The sequence below is a fragment of the Callorhinchus milii genome, unplaced genomic scaffold (assembly GCF_018977255.1).
Source record: "Callorhinchus milii isolate IMCB2004 unplaced genomic scaffold, IMCB_Cmil_1.0 Scaffold8, whole genome shotgun sequence".
NCBI lineage: Eukaryota > Metazoa > Chordata > Chondrichthyes > Chimaeriformes > Callorhinchidae > Callorhinchus > Callorhinchus milii.
This window is the reverse complement of record NW_024704749.1, coordinates 8,630,082-8,650,817: the sequence shown is the minus strand read 5'-3', so window position 1 is coordinate 8,650,817 and position 20,736 is coordinate 8,630,082. Positions and strand designations below refer to the sequence as shown.

Sequence of the window (20,736 nt, the reverse complement as noted above, 5' to 3'; positions counted from 1 at the left end):
ACGTCTCAAAGCGCTTCGCAGGATATACTGTAAAGTGTAGTGACTGTGTGTTTTGTGGGACATACCAAACGTCAGCTAGATAGACACAATGCAAAAGAACTGAAAAGGTGCCTTACCAAATTCTCATGTTGTTGAAAGTCACAACATTGTAAGCATTTTACAAGCAAGGACAATTGAGATGTCTTGTGTTCATTAAGATGCTAAAAAAAGCAATATACAGTAGGTTGATGAAGGGAGGGAAGGATCCTTGGCAGTGTTAAACATTTGCAGTCACTTTACTAGCAAAAAGTTTGGTACATGACATAATAATCCTTGCATTTGATTATAGCGCCTTATCACGTCATGGAGATGACTCAAAGCACTTCACAGAATATACTGTGAAGTGAACTGACTGTATATTGGTGGACTAACCCTAACAATAACATGAGTAACAGCAGTTATCATGTTCATGTGGTCTGTCCTTAGACATGTACACGCCTCATTACCTTACACGCTATCTCACTATCTACTTGTTTTATGTTAACGTCAAGAAATCTTTTTTTTTGCAATTTGGCATCGAATATCATTAGATGTTTTAGGGAGACGTCTAATTTGGCAGCTCAGAGCTGCCCGGGCTGGTGTGGGGGAAACTCCGAGGGTTCCCGCTGGCAGGCCCCGGGAAGTAAATCAAATAAAGTAAAATAAACGGTGAAACGTGTTGCCAAAAGAACATTGTAGAAGAGGAAGTGAGGGAAAGGGCCAGCTTTTGGCTTATGTTACGAGATTTTTAGCAGATCACTGGAACGCTCTCTCTCTTTCGAGACCCTAATAGCTCAGAACCTTGATATTCAACAGGCAGGTGAGAGGGGGTAGCAGGGAACAGCGAGGGGGAGGTAGGGGGGAAAGGAAGCTTACACGTTGCTTGCGAACGGACGGAGAGTGAGGACAAAGCGCAGGTCTGCTCACAGCAGGGAAGTGCAGCCTATGGGTTAGTCTCACGCTGAGGTCAATGGGAGGTGGTGAGGGCTCTACGACTACAGCAGGAGGTTACTTACTGCTGCCACCCGTGTGACTCTGACCTCTGGGATACAGGGTGTGACTTTACCGTTTACAGGGCTGTGGATCTGCGTATGAGAACATAGGCCGTCAGCGGAGCGGGGTGGAGGGAACACGGCACACACAGCGCTCCTGTAACCTCGCAGCAGTCACGTCGCGATAGGCAGATCCTCGGCACCGGCAAAGCTTTCTCTGACGTGCACAACGCAGGTCAACACAGCACTGTAATAGCTCTCGCATGCCCACGCCCCAAGGACATGGAATACAGATCACGATGCGACTGACTCATCACCGAACTTTGAAAAGTCTCCCAATTCGGAAAGGACAGAGCAGTGGAGCAAATGAATGAATGTGATGTCTAGTGAAGAAGTTACAGTTTTGTTTCCCCGGCTCGTCCCAGCCAACAAACAGCCGTGCGTACGGTCTCTGCAATCTCCCCACTAAACAAAGGGGCGATGCTCACGCACACAGCGATCCTGAGACTGCTAGCACATTGAGGGGTCAGAAATCAAACTGAACTAAAGACAACACGGAGCAAGTTTCTATCCCCCTGACGTGTGCTTACGTCTCCAGTGGCTAAAACTCCGGACATCTCACCTGCTTGGTCCCAGCCCACAGCGTGTCTGATTACGCAGGAACCGGCAATACTTAGGGATCAATAATCAATACCCACACCAATACATCTCAGAACATTGCCGCTGCAGTCAGCCACACCACAAGATCACCACCAGCTGTATTAGCTGTTGACAACATCGCCAACTAGTCACTGCTTCGGGGATGAACAGTGTGGGGCAGGAGATCAGTGATGTGGGGAGACCTGAACCTGTACAATAGCCTAGGGAACAGTTACATCCCCAAACAAACACAGCCCACAACTTCCCGGAGCCGGGCTGGCATTTATGCACAGGCTCAGCGTGACACAGAGTGCGCGGGTATGCACGCACACACAACACATATACACATACATACCATCATACACTCACACACACACGCGCACACACACACACAAGGGCGCATGTGCACGCGCACACAAGCAAGCGTGCACACAACACACACACATCACTACACACCCACCAGCATGCAATCACACACGCACGCAGCAGATACATTTTCCAGTAATGTAATGAACCCCCCCACTTCTCCCTCCCCGGTCTGATACACAAGTCACGTACCTGGATACGACTAGGTTCCACAGAAGAAGGATCATTATCTGTTAATGGTTCTTGGTAGAAGTCACCTGGAGAGAAAGCAAATGGAGTGGATGGCAGAACTCGGTAAAAAATCTGGTGTGAAAATAACTTTGCAAATGAAACGCACTTAATATTAATAATAAATAACTCACTGGTTCCCTCCTCGGCCTCGCCAGAGTCTTCGATCTTATTGATCAGCTCGTTTGAATTCCACTTTGCGATTTCCTTGGGGTAATTCTCCTCGCTGTCTGAAAAACCTTCTGCGGAAATTGGCGCAGTTAAACAAAAAAGAGCATGTGTGTGTGGGGAGAGCACCTGGCTGACTCAAAACACAATCTACATTCGCTACAGAGAACTTTTTCTCCCCCCATCCCGTACCATCGCCGACCGCTCCCCCTCCCTCAACACAACTGGCTTCTCTTGTCAAAAGGTTTCGGTGTAAACTGGGAAGGCTGAGACACTAGCTGATGGGGGGTGTGGGGCAATGGGATTGTGATTGACAACAAATAGAAAGAAACATCCATTTTGATAGCGTCGTTTTTTTTACCCCCAACAATATCACAAAGAGCTTCATATAGTAACAGCTGCCCTGTGTGGTGACTGCTTTTATAGAGAGACGTGGCAACCATTACTGTGGCAGCGAGGTAACCACACGCAGCAACACTGCCAGGCGAATGACCAATGTATCTGGGGGGTTGTTGGCCAGGAATTGGTTACTCGGCCTCGCTGTGCCGAGATATACCGAGCCAATCACCGCTGCGCTACCTTGTGCGTCGAAGAACTCCTCATCTGAGCTGTCCTCAGAATCCCTGGCAATGCTCTGCATCCGCCAGTCTGATATATTGTGGCGTGATGGACTTGCTGGGAAACCAAAGAAATGTCTGTTAGAGCACAGCCCACAGGCTCTCGCATCCGTACACACCCGCCCCCACACACACACACACACACACGTTTAGCCTGCTCACCAAACCAGCCATACAGAGGGTCCTCAGGCGCTCAGCCCTGCACCGCGGCCCGCAATGCCATTACCTACTGATTGCCCGACACTCAGACTGCTCCCACATTAACACAACAGCAACAAATTACATCCGTATTGCGCCTTTCACGTCAGGTGGGTGTCCCAAGGTGCTGGACAGTCAGAGATCCGCACCTGGGCTGGTGGTTGGGATCAGGAGGGGTGGGGAGGGGAGGGATGGGGACCGAAGGCACGGTCGAAGAGGAGGGTCTTGAGACGGAAGGCCAATGGGGACAGGAGGAGGCCACTGAACCATTTGGACATTACATTAGATCACTGCATGGCTGACCTTTCAATCCCTGCCTTATCTCCTGCCACGCCCTTCATTCCCAAAAATCTTATCTATTTCCCTCTCAGAGATCCCAACTTAAATCTGCATCTCACAGCCCACTGGGGGAAAAAGTTCCATATTTCTGATGTGCTCTGAATAATATATAGTTTCCCCCGATCTCTGTCTGTCTCTCTCGCTCTCTCCTCAGCTCAGAGTTTAACAGCAGCTCCTCCTCTTGTCTTTCTCACCACCAGAGGGAAGAGTCACCCCGCTGTGTGGCTTGTCATTTCCCTTCATTGCTGTACAGAAAACTTTGATCAGATCATCACCGCAGTAACCTCCTCAGGACCAGCATGGGGGTGGGGGGGGGGTGGGGAGGGAGGAAGGGACATTATAACCTGAGCCCACCAGGTCCCCTTTTACAGTAGAACAGTGGGGAGCAACACAGCAGATGGGAACAAAAGCAAGGGTTTCCACACACACATACACAGACACGCGACAAATTACATTTACACAGCGACTTTCACATTGGGAGGACGTCCTCAGGCATTGGAAGGTCAGGATTTGTACCCAAGCAGGGGGTTGGGATCGGGGGAGTGGGGGAGGTGGTGGGGGCGGTGGAGGACATGGAGGGTAGGGACAGGAGGGTGACCGAAGGTGCAGTCGAAGAGGAGGGTCGATATGTGCCTTGAAGGAGGCAAGGGAGGGAGGGACTGAGGCGAAGGGGCTACGGGATGGAGTTCCAAAGGGTGGGAGGGCAGAGAGGCTGAAGCAACCAATCTCGGCTTGAAACAAAGAGAGAGATGCCGACTGAAACATACGAGTTAAATAAAAAAAACACACAGCAAAAGACGTCAGCACCACTCTCCTAATAAGTTTCCATAAATAGAGCATATCACAGTAAACAGATGGTCTCAATACTGAAGCTTCACCAGCAGCCTGGCTCACGCTGTCTAAAATAAATCTCAGGCTTCCAGACTGACTCAGCCGCAGAGGGTGGAACCAAGTCCCATTTATCTTTCAAATAACGAGGTGGGGAGATTGTCAGGGCGGAAAGGGAGGTTGGGGGTGGGGGCGGAAAGAGGCTCTTTCTCTGTCGTAACAGGGAACCCAAACAACAACCACCACCACTTGCATTTATATAGCGCCCTCCACTCGGGGTAGCGTCTCAGAGCGCTTAAACGGACAAAAACAAAGGGAGTCAGTTGTCATATATAATATATACAGAGAGAGAGAGAGAGAGAGAGAGAGAGAGCGATAATCCGGCCACTGAGTTATCCGGGCAGAGTGCCCTCTGGCCTGGCAGGGACACTGGATCGATGTGGAGAGCGGGAGAGCGAGTGGTTGAAGCTTGAGGAGCACAGAGCGAGTGGTTAGCAGGGGAAGAGAGACCGCCGAGCCTACCTCCTCTCTTTGACGAGCGTGAGGATCTGGAGCTGGTAGACCACTGCTTGGTGAGGACCCGGTCCCCGATGGCCTCGCCGTATTCGTGTAGGGAGGTCTGGCTGCTCTCCACCTCCAGGCCGCTGGGGAGTTTGCCGTTGTCCTGGTCCTGCTCGCTGGAGGCCGAGCTCGCCGCCGTGGCCTCCCCCTCCCCATCGCTCAGGCTGAACTGTGCCATCTTCTGTGCCAGCATCACCTGCGTCTCCCGCTCCAACAGCCGGATGTCCTCCATGGTCAATCCGTACCACTCGTCCTGCCAACACCAGGCCTGCCGGTGAGCTCGCAGCATCACCTTCCTCAGCCCTGCCGCACACACACACACACACATGAGGCGAACGCTGCCGTTAAGAGGATTGATAACAACAACAACTTGCGTTTATATAGCGTCCCTCACACAGGGTAGCGTCCCACAGCGGATTAGGCTTCACGCTCAGAATCTGCAGATAATCAGGATACGAAAAGGGGAAGCTAGACAGAGGTGGGGTTAAGGTTATTCTTTACATATTAATCCTTACGTCTAAAACCGGGCCTTTCACGTCAGGAGGACGTCTCAAAGTGTTTCGCAGGATTTCGCTGTAAAGTGTAGTGACTTTGCAGCTTGCAGGTGAGGTGGGTGAAAATAACAATAATAATCCTGGTTATTAACCAGGACCTTAGCATGTCTTAAAGTGCTTCCCAGGAATTACTGTGATCTGGGAAATGGGATGCAATAGGCTGGCTGAGCAGCCCTATCCCTGTCCCTATCCGTTTGCTCACAAGTGATGGAGGAATCCTAGAACAAAACTGCGTTTAATGGTCCACTGGAATAAACATGTCAAGAAAAATAATTGGATGGGTGGGGGGGGGAATAGGAGGATAGGAAGAAGGAATTTACATCGACCCGTACAGCACAGAAACTGGCCATTCAGCCCACCTCATCTGTGCCAGTGTTTTTACTCCAAACAAGCCTCCACCCACTCTTTCCTCCCTTCTCCCTCATGTGTATCTCTCTCTCTCTCTCGTGTATATCCAGGGTTTAGTACACGTTGGTGGCTCCAGTGGGGGAAGCTATCACCAGCAAAGGCACACCAAGCCCCACAGCTGCCTTCTGTGCTGTAATTTCTAGCCCTGCGTGCACTGTTGTCCGTGCTAAATAAATTATATTTCAGATCCTTCGCACATAATGAAACTGATCAGCCAGAGAAATCAAAAGGGCTTTGTGTGTTGGACATGATGCAATAACATAGCACAACTGAAAAAAGACACCGGATTAAGCAGCACTCACACACTAATCACTGGTGGGCAGAGGAGTGTAAAGTGTCCCAGGTTTGAAGGACACTGGTCACAGCCACGTTACATAACTGGCCCCTCATTGGGGGCAGCGAGCTTCAACTGGGACAAGTTTAGTTTCTCCCACAAATACACAGTCAATCCACTTTATAGTATACTCTGTGAAGTTCTTTGATACATCTTAACGACTTGATAGGGTTCTATATCAAATGCAAGGGTTATCATTACTATTATTATTTAGCGACAGATAAAATACTGGGGGAGGTCCATAAAAAACAAGATACTGACAATAACTAACGTTCAAGACAACACAAATCAAAGTCAGCTTGTTTACACCCACCCACAGAACCGGCATTAAAAAAATGATACTTTACTAAAGCTTTATTGACAAGGTAATTAACTGCGATTTTATTAAAAAGATGAAATGTTTTTATGAGGGTTGTTGTTTTTCCGCAAAGACAAATTACTGTCAGCGCGTTCCACATTTTATTGGTTTTAATGCAACCCGGGGCTCGGTTAATTAAAGAGTCCAGCATAATAAACCTCTCCACAATCAGCTGTGTAATTGCCAGGCATTTAACCCACTGCAGATCACAGGCACAACACTCCGGCACTTCTAAATGTTCAGCTAAACATGTTCACTCTCTCTCCCCACCCACCGCCCCCCCACACACACACACACACACCATCTCTCTCTCTATATATATATACACACACACATATATATTACACTGGATAAGGCTAATGCCTCTTCATTCTAATCACGAGGAAATCTCGGCATTAGCTGCACGTCCGACAGGGAGAAACTGCTTCTAACATGACAAAGTTATGCGACAAAATGTCAAGTTCCCCCAAGTACGGCGTCATCATAATTTAATTCAAGTGTGCATTTCCTGCGGGTTGCGTAATGGGGAACTGAGAACAGACGACAGCAAATTGCAGGAAAATTACGGAGATGCCATTTACTGCTGAATGTGCACGCAGTGAATCAGACATAATGTCGTCTTTAGTATTCGATCAATCATTCTGATGCAACTCTTTCAGCCCCAGCACTTTTCCCCTGAAACATGTCCTCCCACTCGCAGGCCCATCACACACACACATCTTCTAGATGTAACATGGTACATGTAACAGGAGCCGCCTATCTCTCTGGCAGATGGAATCAGTCATCGCAAGCCCCCGCCATTTCCGTGATTTTTCACTCCAACGACGGGGGTGGGGGGGGGGCGAGCGATGCCTTATCAGAAGGGTGTTGTGCCCATCGCTCCCTCTATCTCACTCTCGCACGCAATCAACAATCCGCAGCTCAGCGAGAGAAAAGGTCACGGCAACTACAGTTTCAACTGTTCTCAGCTGCGAAGAGGCAGCACGATCAGGGGAACGAGGCACACAGGACCTTTCTCGCTGTTAAGGCAAACCGCGATAGGTTAGTGCCACGTAACTGTTAGCACATCACCTGAGCAGCCACTACACACACAAACACACGCTTCACACATGCGCACGAGCCCATGAGGAGAGTTGAAATTACACTTGGCACTCAGTTAATTATTCGTCCGCATGGTCAGGACCCAGGGTTTCTTTTGGGGGATTAACCACAGCTGAATACTAAATCGCTGAGGATTTAGGAGCTCAAACCACATCCAAACAAACATTCGCATTCATTCATTCATTCTCACTGAAGCCTGGGTCATTGCCACCACACACCTCACCCGTTCTGTCCAGTATCAGAACTAAAGCGAACTTTAAAACGTACATAAAAGGGGAGTGAAATCCTGCCAAATGCTTTGAGGTGGTCCCGACGAACGGATAGGGCGCTATATCAAACACAAGGATTTGGATCATTGTTTTCCTGGAATCCGAGTGAGTATATACCAAGCAAGATATCAGCAGGTGGATTGGACTCTGTAGCGCTCACACACAAGTTCAGAGTGTTTACCCCTTTCTCTCTACCCCCTCTACCCCCCACACACATACAACTGTGTTACTGTGCCTGTAAAGCCTATCCAGGATGGAGTTTCTGGATGAACAGCACACACTGACCTCAGCGTGTGCGACCGCCTTTATTGACAATGAATGAGGTAACATCAGGGCTAATAAAGGGACTGAGTCAATATTGATATTTTGTCCAATACTAGTCATCACTTTGATATTTATCAGATTGCGGTTGAGAATGAGTGCAGCGCTGGGGAAGGGGGGGTGGATTTGCTGATAATTTTGTTTACAATCTGCAAACAAGATGACTAACTTTGCCAGGCTTCATTAACCAAGGGATTGCGTTAGAAATCAATAGCCAGGATTCAGGGAATGAATCTAGTTTAAACCTGTATCAAGGTTTCAGGAACAAAGCAGAGTTTTATTACACCAAGCTCAGTAGGAACAAACAACAGATCGCAGGAGCAGATAAAGCCTCCTTCGCTCAAGTTACAGTCACAAAGAGATGACGAGACGTTTATTCACACTTGGCTGATTCCCTTATTGTGCTGAAAGCAAGGCGAGGAGCTTCCAAAACATTATTTAATGAGGATTAATACAAACAGAGGACACTTAAATACCACACACACTCTCACCACAGGCTCGCTCTCTTGAAAGCCTCTTTAAAACGGTTGAAACAACCACATTCACAAAGTCACCTTGAAGGGAAACACCAAATCCCAGCTCTCTCAGCCATGCTAGACAAAAAAAAGACCAAGGTCCATCTAGTCCGCCTTCCACCTTCCTGGCGGTCGCATGCACATATGTCCCGAACTACCTAACTACTGTATCCCATAAGAGCGTGACAGAGCAGAGACGGGTCAGGGCGCTAGCTGATCAACCAGACAGGGAGCAGACTCACCCACATCGTGAATGAAGCGCTCGATCTTGGACTGCATACCCCAGTAGCGGAACTCCACCTTACACAGCTTGTAGGCACACATGACGGGCATCTTCTCGGGGACGTTCTTGTACTCGTCCACCCAGCTCTCAGACAGGGGCCCCCGGCCCGTCTTTGTTGACTTGTACAGCTTCGGATCCTCCTCGGTCTTGTATTCGTTTGGAGGGATCGGGTCTCTGACGATATCTATAGGATCTGCGCACAGACATACATACGCAAAATGAATCGCTCGGCTTGTGACAGTGTACATTAGTTTCCAATTCCAATACCGATACCCTACCAACCTACCCGCTCCCTCCGTTCAGCGGGCTCTGGCCTGCTCCATGTCTCCCACCCGACCTACCATCAGTGGCCGGGCTTTCAGCCTCTCTGCCCCTACGCGCTGGAACTCCATCCCACGGTCCCTTTGCCTCGCTTCCTCCCTTGCCTTCTTCAAGGCCGGTCTCAAGACCCTTCTCTTTGACCGTGCTTTTGGTCTCCCACCCACCTCTCTGCCTTCCCTCACCCCTGCACTACCCCTCCCCCATGCTCGGGCCCCAACATCCGATTGTTCAGTGCTTCCTGACGTGAAAGGCGCTCTATAAATGTAATTTTGTTGTTGTTGTTGAGGGAAGATTCTTCATATGGTCAACAGGAGACGTGTTTGGAGCAACACTGAGCAGCTAAAGCTGCCAAAATCCTATTGATTATTGTGTGTGTGTGTGTGGGGGGGGGGGGGTTGGAGGAGGGATGTCAATCGAAAAGAGGAGCCAGAGAAACAAACCAGTGAAGCTAACATCAAGCCTGATATCCCTCATTGCCCTAAACAGTCAAGAGCATCGCGTTGAAAACATTAACATGTCCTGTCAATGTGAAAGGCGCTGTATCAGCCGTAAGGATTATTATTATTATATTAGTATTATTATACGCTGATCTATGTACCCACAACCTGCAGAAAGGTCAACATTACCCCAAGCTTCACCATCGCGTCCCATTCTGACACTATTTCCCCCCTTTTGAAACCCCCCAATTTTATCTATTAAAAAAAGACAACATTAAAAACAAACAGATAGAAAATAAAAGACTTTCCTTACCCACGATTCGCTGCCTTTTCTCAGTGGCCGAGAGATTAAATACATTGACATGATCTCCTGGATCAGGCTTATAATATGTTTCAATGTCAATAGAGAATTTCTCCACGAAAGGGCAGGTGTATCTGGATTAAAGATATAACCATCATGCTTAATAATAATAATTATTCTGTTACATGGATTTAAAAAAAATGGCAATGTTTAGCCAACTTCAGCCTCGCCACACACCAAACGCTAATGCAATCAATGTGCCGTGTTAGTTTTATTTGAATAAACTTTTTTTGGGGGGAGGGGGGGGAATCTACGGTTTTCAACTCAGTTCGAGGGGGACGAGGAGTCAAGGTCAATAAACGGAAACTCGAGCGGCCACGCTACAGAACCCCGAGAGGTTTGTTTTGAACAATGTGCAGCGTGCCCGGGCTGAGGTAATGATCAGTGCCGTGAAGCATGAAGCCAATTACTTATCAATAAAGCAACGCAGTTTATTTATTACCTCCAGCAGGGCGTGCAATTAGCCTCTCAAGAGGAGAAGCCATGTGTATTGCTACATTGCAACCCATCGCCGCGGTGGCTCACAGTGTTCTAGCTTTGGGTAATTAACCAATTTACTGTAATAGAACAACGCAGAGAGAGTTCCCGCATCATGTGGAGCGCTCGCTGGCGTGAGAGCCGAGACAGCGAGGCTTAGCGGCTCACCGGCTCGTGACCAGCAGCTGCGGGATAGGGAGTGAAGCGTCAGCATCACACGCAAGAGGCGAGACTGAGCCTCGAGGCGCTTGGCTCGGCTCAGTCGCTAGCACTTCTCCTCTGGGGCAAACACAAGTCGGGGTCAGCTGAGACGTTTAAGCCTCTCCGAGGCCCTGTCTGATGTTAAAGATCCCGCGGGGCTGTTCGCAAAGAGCAGCGGGAGACTCTCACTCCCTGTGTCCTAGCCGACAATCCCCTTGTCTAGTCCCGGCGCGAACGTTGAGCTGTGTGGTGAGGGACGCAGTGAGTGGTACGGTCCATCAGTACCTTGTCCTGGTGTATGGGTAGGCGTTCCAGGATTCCTCTTCCACGCGTAGGGCGGCCTTTGGCAGGATGGAGCGGAACCAGCTGGGGATGTGCATGCCGATGTGGTAGACTTTTTTGGTGTACTGCCCGGAGCCCCCCGGTCCGTCCACGTAGGGCCGGTTCTCAAGGATTTCCACCCCACTCCCCTCCCCGCACGTCTCCTCGCGGCTCTTTTTCTGGGGGGGAAAAATACAACAAAGTGTTGGGTGGGGTGGTCGCAGGTGGCAGGCGCTCGAGAATTAACCCCTTTGTCCATTCCTCCCCTCCCTCCCGCTGGCAGCCTCACCCCTTCCCACATCTCCCTCCCCTGCAGACACCCCCCCCCCAAAATAACGGGCACACAACCACAAATTACATTTGTATAGGACCTTTCACATCAGGAAGACGTCCCAAGTCCCGCACAGTGCTTGCCTCAGATTGCACAAAAGATCTCATAGAAGCAATGATGATCGATAATTTCAAAAGGTAAAATATAAAAGGGTGAAACATAAAGGTGGGAGCAGAAGACTCGGGGAGCGAGAGAAACAGCACTTCTTTCAGAGACGCCAGCAGATAAGATAGCGTGAACGGCCTCCTTCCGTGCTGCAACACAATATTCCCCGCTTCTCTCACCGTCTCCCTGGCACAGCAACATTCACCTTCATTTCCAGGTAGTTCTGATTTGCGAAGCGCTTTGATGGGTTCGACTGACCTAAAAAGCGTAACTTATTCAATCCGACTTTTAATATGGAACCAGTTTCTTCTCCAATCGGATCAAATGTGCTCCTGGGAAACCCTTCCCCCCCGAACAGCTTAGACAGGGTACGGGGCTGGATGCTTGCTCCCTCCCTCTCTCCATCGCAGCCTGACACAGATACACGCACAGGCACATTTCCGGGGCAGCATCTGTTGCTATGGCAAAGTGACTGCATCAGCAACCCATCCTCCATTACTCAGCCAGTGTGGCTCAGGCCGGCTAAGGTCGGACATATCCACGGTTGCTCACGTTGACGCCGTGTGTCGTCACCGGTAACCATGGCACCCTGAGTACAGGCTCCGCAGGCTCCTTAAGGCAACACGTTCCCTCAGAGAGCGCAACGCGATGAAGCGGCTCAGGCTTGAGAAGCCAGGCCTTTCACATTCAGCGTTTTACACACACACAGTAAAGGTGACAGACAGGGAATGGGATTAGAGTAGAGAGCTCCAGAGGGGGAGAGAGCACCAGCGCAGACACGATGGGGAGAGCACGAAGCAATGGGGTGAGAGTAGAGAGCTCCAGAGGGGGCTTTGCAGGTTTACTTTGCAGGTACTGTAACTATCTCGGCAGACGCATCATTTTAACCTGCTTTGCATTTTACTTGCTTGTACTTTCAGCATAGTCTCCTTGTAATCGGATTAGCCTAGACGATGTGATTAGCTCCGCCTGGAATATGTTGAAACAATCAGAAGGCTGAGAGAACTTGACTGAACTTTGCAGGAAGATTACGGAAATAGCTGGCAGTGCATCGTATTAACCAACTTGTTTGTGTGTGAATCAAACCTCTGGGAGGAGAGGGGCTATCCTGCCAAATCAGCGGCAGCTTCTCCCAACTCCAACATTCGTACTTACCATGTGTCTCTTACTGTACACTGTAGATACCTATCAAATGCCTTCCATTTGCCACCGCTGGTTAAACACACCCAGACAGACATCCCTCCGAAACACACACACACGCCAACACACAAACACCCCGACACACATACACACACACATCCGCCCCGACACGCAACATATCCACACACACATACATGGACATGCAACACACACACGCACGCACACAGCTGTGTTTTTTGATAATGTTTTCTCAAAGGAACGAGGCAGTTGCGAGTGACCTTCCAAAAATAAAGAGGAGAGAAAAGCCGGGAGGTGGTGAAGGAAGAGGAAATCTGGCGTGACTTCCAGATGCAGCCAGCGCAAACCAGCACTTGTGTGTATAAACATTATTACAAACTCAGCTTATTCTGGCCCAGCAGCAATAGCACTTCAGAGAGAGAGAGAGAGAGAGAGAGCACTGCACTTTCTGCACATCTCTTTACTGCACAACTCTCAGAAATGGGTTATATATGTAAGTTCCAGTAACAGCCACTGTCAGAAAGTGCTGACTCAGTACAAACAGCTGCCCTGGCCTCAGTCAGGTTTACCGTGGAGGACAGTGGATGAGGCATGAATGACTGTATTGATTGGGGTAATTCCAACGACAGCCAATTAGGATTTCAATGAGAGTTTTTTTTTCTCTTTGGCTTTGTGCAGAAATACATTTCTTTTCTACCGATGAACAAAAGAGGAGCGATCAGGCCAACCACACGCATTTACAGCTAGGGTCGTTGTCCCTGGCCAGGGTGTGGGACCTCTGCTCTGATCACAACTGGTGCAGTTGCACTACACTTGTCAGTAATTACTGCCAATCACCACAGAAACAGGAGTAGGCCATTCAGCCCCTCGAGCCTGTTCCGCCATTCTATAAGATCGTGGCTGATCTGTACCTCAACTCCAATTACCCGCCGTTGCCTCATAAGAGAAAGAGAGAAAGCCGGATAAAAATGAAAGCATATTGCACCCAAAGCAACATTTTCTATTTCAGATGCCCTTCACAGTAAATGTCAGCAGTTTAACACAATGGTGATTTGCAAACCTTCTCCAGCACCATCTGAAATCACCTGGTATTCTACCCAAATTCTCTCTAGCTCTGGATGTGAACCTTATTCAAAATTCATTTCAAATTGTTCATCATCCTGGAATCCATTTAAGGGGGATGAATTCCAGGCGTCATTTCCAGCCAGGTGTCTGACACATGTGGAAACCCATCACTACGCTTCAGAGTCTCCAAACCAATCTGAGATTTCCATGCATCCCATCTACACGTGGATTTGAGTTGGCTGGGTTTGAAACAAAGCGTAATTTATTAATGATTAGCAAACTGTAAAGCAAGCCTTTTATAGAGCACCCATCAACACTGACATCCAAGCCTAGTCCAACGCTTTGTTCCCACCTCGGGCGAATATCTAATAGCAGCGAGAGAGAGAAACACATCATAACATCCATTTAATGTGCACAAAAAGATCGTTGCCACAGATTACTGGACCCTTTTGTTGGCTGACAATAGCTTGCGTTTACACAGAAAGCCTGAAAGCACTTGAGCAATACAGTGGTGGATATGAGAGATGTAAAATGAACAGGGAAACAATACACTTAAAGGTTTTTCCCTACAGAGGGCAGGGAGGCAGGAATGAAGTGAGGATAAGGACTGAATGGGTGGATGGGGGGGGGGGGGGGAGGGTGTGATGGACTGAAGCAAGGTGCTCCTGTGAGGCTGAAACCTTTAATAAGTATAGTAAGCGCCTGACCAATTTACTGACTGTTTCACTTTTGTTCGCCTGAGTGTGTGATGTTTTCTGCTCCCCCCACTCTTTCTGTGCTCCGCATTGGCCTGTATTTGTGTGGGATTCAAAGGCAAACCCACAGCCTCCTCCTCCCCTCCCTGCTTCCATACAAAACCCCCCATGAAGGGCCTTGGATTTTCCCGAGTGTACGAAAGCTGTGAAGTGTCATCAATCACCTGGAACTGGGCAACAACAGAGGCTGTGGCTATACAGCGAAGGAGACGTTTGAATTATGAGGACTATGCATGCAAGGACCCTGTATATAAAGGTTGCATATATAAGGAACATCTTTCTGCTGTGAATGTAATCGGGAAAACCCAAACTGCTTAGAAACAGGGCAGGTTTAGTCCTAGATTGTTGAAAATGGACTGAACGGTGGAACGTCTGATACTGCTGGCAAGAGAAGGTTCCTTTATCCTATGGTTGCATTTTATATTAATCACCATGTTGAAGCTCTGCTTATTTGAATTAAGATATTGATTCGCACCAACGGGCTGAGTGAGTTCAGCAGTCAGTCAGTCTGCAGTGTGGCAGTGTCGCTGCAAGGGGCGAGAGAACCCAGAATAATTAACCCAGGATCCGACACTGAGCAAGACAGCAGCATGGATGGAGTGAGGGTACTGAACACTGCCAAGCAGATTGGATCCCAAACCTTCCCAGACCAAAACAGCTTGTGGCAAGTAACACGAAGGATAAAAGCTTCATTTCTGCCTACAAATAATAATAATAATAATAATCCTTGCATTTGATATAGCGCTTTTCACGTCTTCTCGACGTCTCAAAGCGCTTCACAGAATCTACTATAAAGTGAATTGACTGTATATTTGTGGGCGAACGCGACAGCCAATTGCGCACAGCAATGTCCCACAGACAGTCGTAGATTGAAAATGACCAATTTATTATTGTTTTTTGGAGGGATTATTATTAGGAATGTGGAGTAAGGAAACTTGCCCAAGGTTTCGCCCTCTGTCTGGAATTGAACTCAGGTCTCTCGCTTGCAAAGCGAGTGCTCTAACCACTGAGCTACAGGACTCCACTGTCCTGTACACACCAGCTACACAGTCACTCCATTTCACTTAAATCCTGTGAAGCGCTTTGGGATGTCCACCTGTCGTGAAAGGCGCTACACGTCAAGTTTTGAGGGTCATGACCTGTTAATGCGAACTTGCTACCCGTAGGCCAAAACACATCACTGTGACTGAGAGTCAAGCTCACACACCACACCGAGGGCTCAGTCTCACAACAGGCGCACAACTGAGAAATGCCACAAAGCACCTGGAACATGGCTGGTCGTGCAAGGCTAACTGTGACGCAAAGATTGTGTGTGATTGTGCGAGGCTGCCTGTGACACGAGGACAGTGTGTGATTGTGCGAGGCTGATGGGTACCACAAAGTTTTAGGGAGACAGCGAATGGAAACTTTGCTAACACATAGTGGCGCTCACCCTCGCGCCCCCCCCACCGATTACCTGGCCAGGTGTGTGTCTGGCGGGCTCGTACCTGGATCATGTAGAGCTGTGCGATGCGATATTCCTCCACGCTCATGGGCAGGGGGATGTGGTATTCCTTGATCAGCATCTTGACAGATAGCCTCTTCACGGTGCTTTAGCAGAACAATAACTTAAGTGTCAGGTCAGCGGCACGATCAGCGCTGGCGAGCCCACCTGCAGGAAAGCAGAGAAAGCATTCAGCACAGCTCAGCAGCCCGGAGCCTTACACACTGTTCAGTCACTGCTTTCTCTTCGCATGTCCTTAATTCTGCAGATTGCATCACCACCCACCTCCATCTCTCCTGCAACTCATTGGTTGAAATTCAGGCCGTTACAACACAAAGGAAGCTCTTTCCCCTTCTGCCTTGTTAGCATTTGCTCTAAACCAGCTAATGAGCCTTTCCTAACAACTCTCCCTTTTTCATCCTGCACGCCTTCCCCAAAACAATCTTCTCTCCCACAAAAGCCGGCGTCTTACACTTGCCTCACTCACTGCTTATGCCCCAGTCACAACGTACGGTTTGTGCCAATTAAATTATCCTTGCATCCGATCCAGCACCATTCAGTCGGGAAGGACGTCTCAAAGCGCTTCACAGGACTTGCTGCAAAGTGGAGTAACTGCGTCGCATGCAGCGACGTCCCACGATCAGGCACGATGTAAACAAGCGATTTTATTGTCAGGCAGCACACCCTGGGAGGGAGGGCGTTAAAGCCTTGCGGGGGTGTCTGTACGTTGTGACGCCCGTCAATCAGGAGAAACAGATGCCGGATATCTGCAGATCACTAGCTATGACTTCCATCACTGGGGACAGTGGGAGTAGAAAAGACGATTAGACGCCGATGCTTGCAGGTCGGAAGAGGATTGGAAAACGAGGAGCCAGGATGCCTGTGAGATGATTAGGGTCATTAGGCAACATCTGTCACAGCCACCAGTTATACATGTGGAGCCATTAGCACTGGTGTGCCTGCATGGCTGGGCTGCCGAGCTTCAGGAGATACCTCATCTCTGACATTCCCTGAGATCTTTGTCTGTTTCTCTCCATCTGCGGACCCCCACCTCTGCCTTCCCTCCAGCACACCCCTCCCACCGCTCCTCACAAACCCTCACCCCCGTCCTATCTTTGTTCCTCCGTCTGCAGTTATAGACCTGAACAGGGACAATGGGAGATGATACATTTATCACAAATTCCAACCCTAAATAATGTACAAAGAGCTTTCGTGGCTCTCAGCCCAGCAGAGAATTTCTCTGGTGCCAAATCACGCAGAGCCTAAGAAATATTTTATGCTTTTATTGAGCTATAAATCAAAGCCTTTACATTTTAAAAAAGACACCCAGTAGCACCTTCTAAACCCACCAGCTCAGCTTTTTATACTCTCAGCTTCCTGGCACCTGAGCAGCTCTCTGACACCAACACAGTACATACATATCCACACACACGCCCACGCATACACCATCACCCACGTACCCACACCCAGGCATATTACACACACGCACCCACCCACACCCAAACACACCCACACACGCAGGCAGACGCATACTCGCAGAGCAATTATCTCTATGCATATTTAGTAGGATGACATATTTCCTCCCAGCGCGTGGCGTAGATCATCGCAGTTTGATGACTCAATTATGAATAATTAACCACCTTTCGAGGTGTTAAAAGAAAGTATGAGCCGAGGACTGAATGCGTTTCGCTCGCCAGTCTGTGGGCCCACCTCAATTATTCTCCCCTCCTCCTAGCCGTACCTGCTCACACACTGCTGTACCTGTAAATCAGCCCCTTAATAAAGCCTCGCACACACGTTGGGTTCAAATGTCAAAAAGAATTCTGGATAAAGCGTGAAGCAACCATTTCCTTTTGCGTGTACGCTAGTCTCTTGCACTAGCAAGGCACAGTGAGAGTGCACGGTCCCGCCTTTGCCCTGTTCAGGCGGACTTTAAAGACACTCTGGGAAAGGAGAGGGGAGCTTCTTCTGGCTGACAACACCCCAGATAAAAACGGTTACTCCCTCAAGGGCTGTTTGCGGGGCTTGGCTGTGCATAAATTGGCTGCCGCGCTTGCTTGCAAAATTTTTACACTTCACAGACAATTCTGCAAAGGGCTTTGAGAAATTTCAGTGTGATGAAGGCGCGATACCAAATACAAGGATCGTAATGCAATCACAGAGAGAGGTCAGTGTGGCACAAGGGGTGAGAAGGAGGACTGTCGGGTCAGCCAGCGAGAGCGAGAGCGAGTGAAGAGACAGAGAGCAAGCAAGAGATAGAGGGTTAAACAGCAGCTGTTATCTCTGCTCATTCGGATATGTAGATTGATACGCCTGTAATTGACTGGCTTGAATTCATTACTCCCAGCTGGAAACTCTTGCTGCACCATGCAACAAATGTAGTTACTGAGCACTCTGCTCCGAACATTTAATTACAATTTTCAAACCAGAACTTTAAACCTAGTGTGCGTGTGGCCTGTCCCTGGGTACCGCCCGCGCTCGCTCGCTCGCTCATATAGACGCTCAGGCCTCAGTGAGTGGTTGTTACGAAGCTACCTGTACAACAACAAGGCTTGCATTTGCTCCAGCGCCTACAATGTCAAATCGTCTCAAGTAAGTAAGGGAAGTAAGGGAATCACTGTGTAGAGCAACGACTGGGTATGTGCAGGCAAACACAGCAGCCAGTCAACGGGTACAGCCACCCCGCGTAAACAGTCACAAAGTGAGTGACCGATTTTATCCGGGGGATTGTCAGCCAAGACACCAGGAGAGAGAACCGCACTTCTATTCTCCAATAGCGCCACAGGATCTTTAACGTCCTCCTGAACAAGCAGATGGAACCTCTGCTCAAGGTCTCAAGTGAAGGATGGCACTTCCGACAATCCAGCCCCCCCCCCCCCCTCCGCCCCACAACAGAGCTGTGCTAGATGTCAGCCTGGACTGGTTACCATTCTCCAGTGTCCTATTTATCTTGTTTTACTGCAGAGAAACATAATGCAGGGATATTACATTATCTTAGCTGATTCCCCATCGACCATCCCTCAACTTCCTGCTTTGAACCAGCGCTGCTGACGGATCAACCTTGATTCTTCCTGCTGGATTCAGAGACCAGCGTTAATTCGGGTAGTTATAAGAATAGGAGTGGGCGGATAACACAGCACACTAATTGGTTGCGTGAGGCAGATCAGCACAACAAACTTCCACAAAGCAGAGGTAGATGGGCTGTGCCTGCACTAGCAATCCCAGCCTTCAAGCACAAGGTGTGAACGAATCTGCCACTGGTTGCAGTGACCCACTCAGAGAGAGAGAGACGCATGGGCAGAACAGCTAGATTCACATTCTGATGCCGTCAGGTTCTCAAAAGTTATTTTCCTTCAAAGGCATTTAGACCCTTCTGTAAAACTGCTCATTGTGCAAAAAAAAGGGAAGCTGGTAAAACATTTCGATATTGGTCTAGTATTTCCGATTCTGCAAAGCTCTCATTTTTAATCTTTTAAATAAAATTATATTATATATATTATAATAAATGTAGAGATTTATTGCGTATGCAAGTGTAGTTTGGTCACTCAATCCACGACTGTTTGTGGAACACTGCTGTGCGCAATTGGCTGCTGTGTTTCATCCACAAAATACACACTTTACTGTATATTTCTCGAAGCGCTTTGAGACGTCTCGAAGATGCTGTATTAAATGCAAGGATCTTTATAGGATTATTATATTATACAGAAATATTATATATGTAATAAATGAACATACAACAAATATGTATAAATGCATACATTTCACATATATATTCTATTATACAATAACCTTTTGTACCAGGCCACTGTAGATTCCTGGATACTAGTGGCCAGCTAGTGCCCGCGTGCCAGCTCTGTCGGTGGCTTACCTTTCTGTGCCAGTGACAAGGTTATAGTGGATTCTATTCTGGGTTGAGAATCTATTTATAGAGAGGAAACATGAGGAGGAACAGTGGGAAGCCATTTATATTCCACCAGTGAATGACCTGATAACTTACTAGCAATGAGTTATAGGCAGCGACATGAATGGAACAGAAATCGTCACACCCCCCCCCCCACCACACACACCTACACCCACAACCCCCTCATCTTATCAGCCTGGCTCCTGCTCATTTTGCATATTGGGTAAGTAATTAAAATGATTTAAAGAAAATTGGATGTCGATTTTAATTTTAAATTAGAACTAATTGAACCTACGGAGCGACGTCAGTGTCATTGATCACTGTCAGCTAATGGTCCGGTCTGCCCCACCTGAATGCTCACACAAGGAACCAGCCTCACACAATGCCAGTGAGAGCGAAATCTGCTCTGGTCACTTAAAAGTCCAGCTCTCTGCCTCTGGCCACCACACACAGTGCAGCTCTGTACAGGTGTCAAGTTAAACGCACAATCCCGGTTGCAATAACTGCTCAGTCGGTCGGTGACTTGATAAATGGAGTCCCTGAATATAAAATTATAATAATATAATAATCCTTGCATTTGATATAGCGTCTTATCATGTAAAGTGAATTGGCTGTATACTTTGTGGGCGAAACGCGGCAGCTAATTGCACACAGCAGTGTCCCACAAACAGTCGTGGATTGAATGACCTCATTATTATTATTTCTTTTTGAAGGAATTATTAC

The 20,736-nt window shown here is 48.4% G+C and overlaps 1 protein-coding gene across 1 annotated transcript in view; it reads right to left on the bottom strand.

The window, feature by feature from the left end:
* The window catches only part of LOC103188016 (membrane-associated phosphatidylinositol transfer protein 2), a 54,272-nt gene that overhangs the window by 14,021 nt on the left and 19,515 nt on the right, over positions 1-20,736 (bottom strand). Inside the window, exons 3-12 of the mRNA XM_042337372.1 lie at positions 16,117-16,280; positions 11,180-11,394; positions 10,169-10,290; positions 9,057-9,290; positions 4,916-5,257; positions 2,991-3,086; positions 2,378-2,485; positions 2,208-2,272; positions 1,035-1,103; positions 93-200 (exon numbers count right to left, since the gene is read on the bottom strand). Of these exons, the coding sequence (XP_042193306.1) occupies positions 93-200; positions 1,035-1,103; positions 2,208-2,272; positions 2,378-2,485; positions 2,991-3,086; positions 4,916-5,257; positions 9,057-9,290; positions 10,169-10,290; positions 11,180-11,394; positions 16,117-16,194 (1,437 nt within the window). The 5' untranslated portion in view covers positions 16,195-16,280. The remainder of the gene's footprint in view (positions 1-92; positions 201-1,034; positions 1,104-2,207; positions 2,273-2,377; positions 2,486-2,990; positions 3,087-4,915; positions 5,258-9,056; positions 9,291-10,168; positions 10,291-11,179; positions 11,395-16,116; positions 16,281-20,736) is intronic.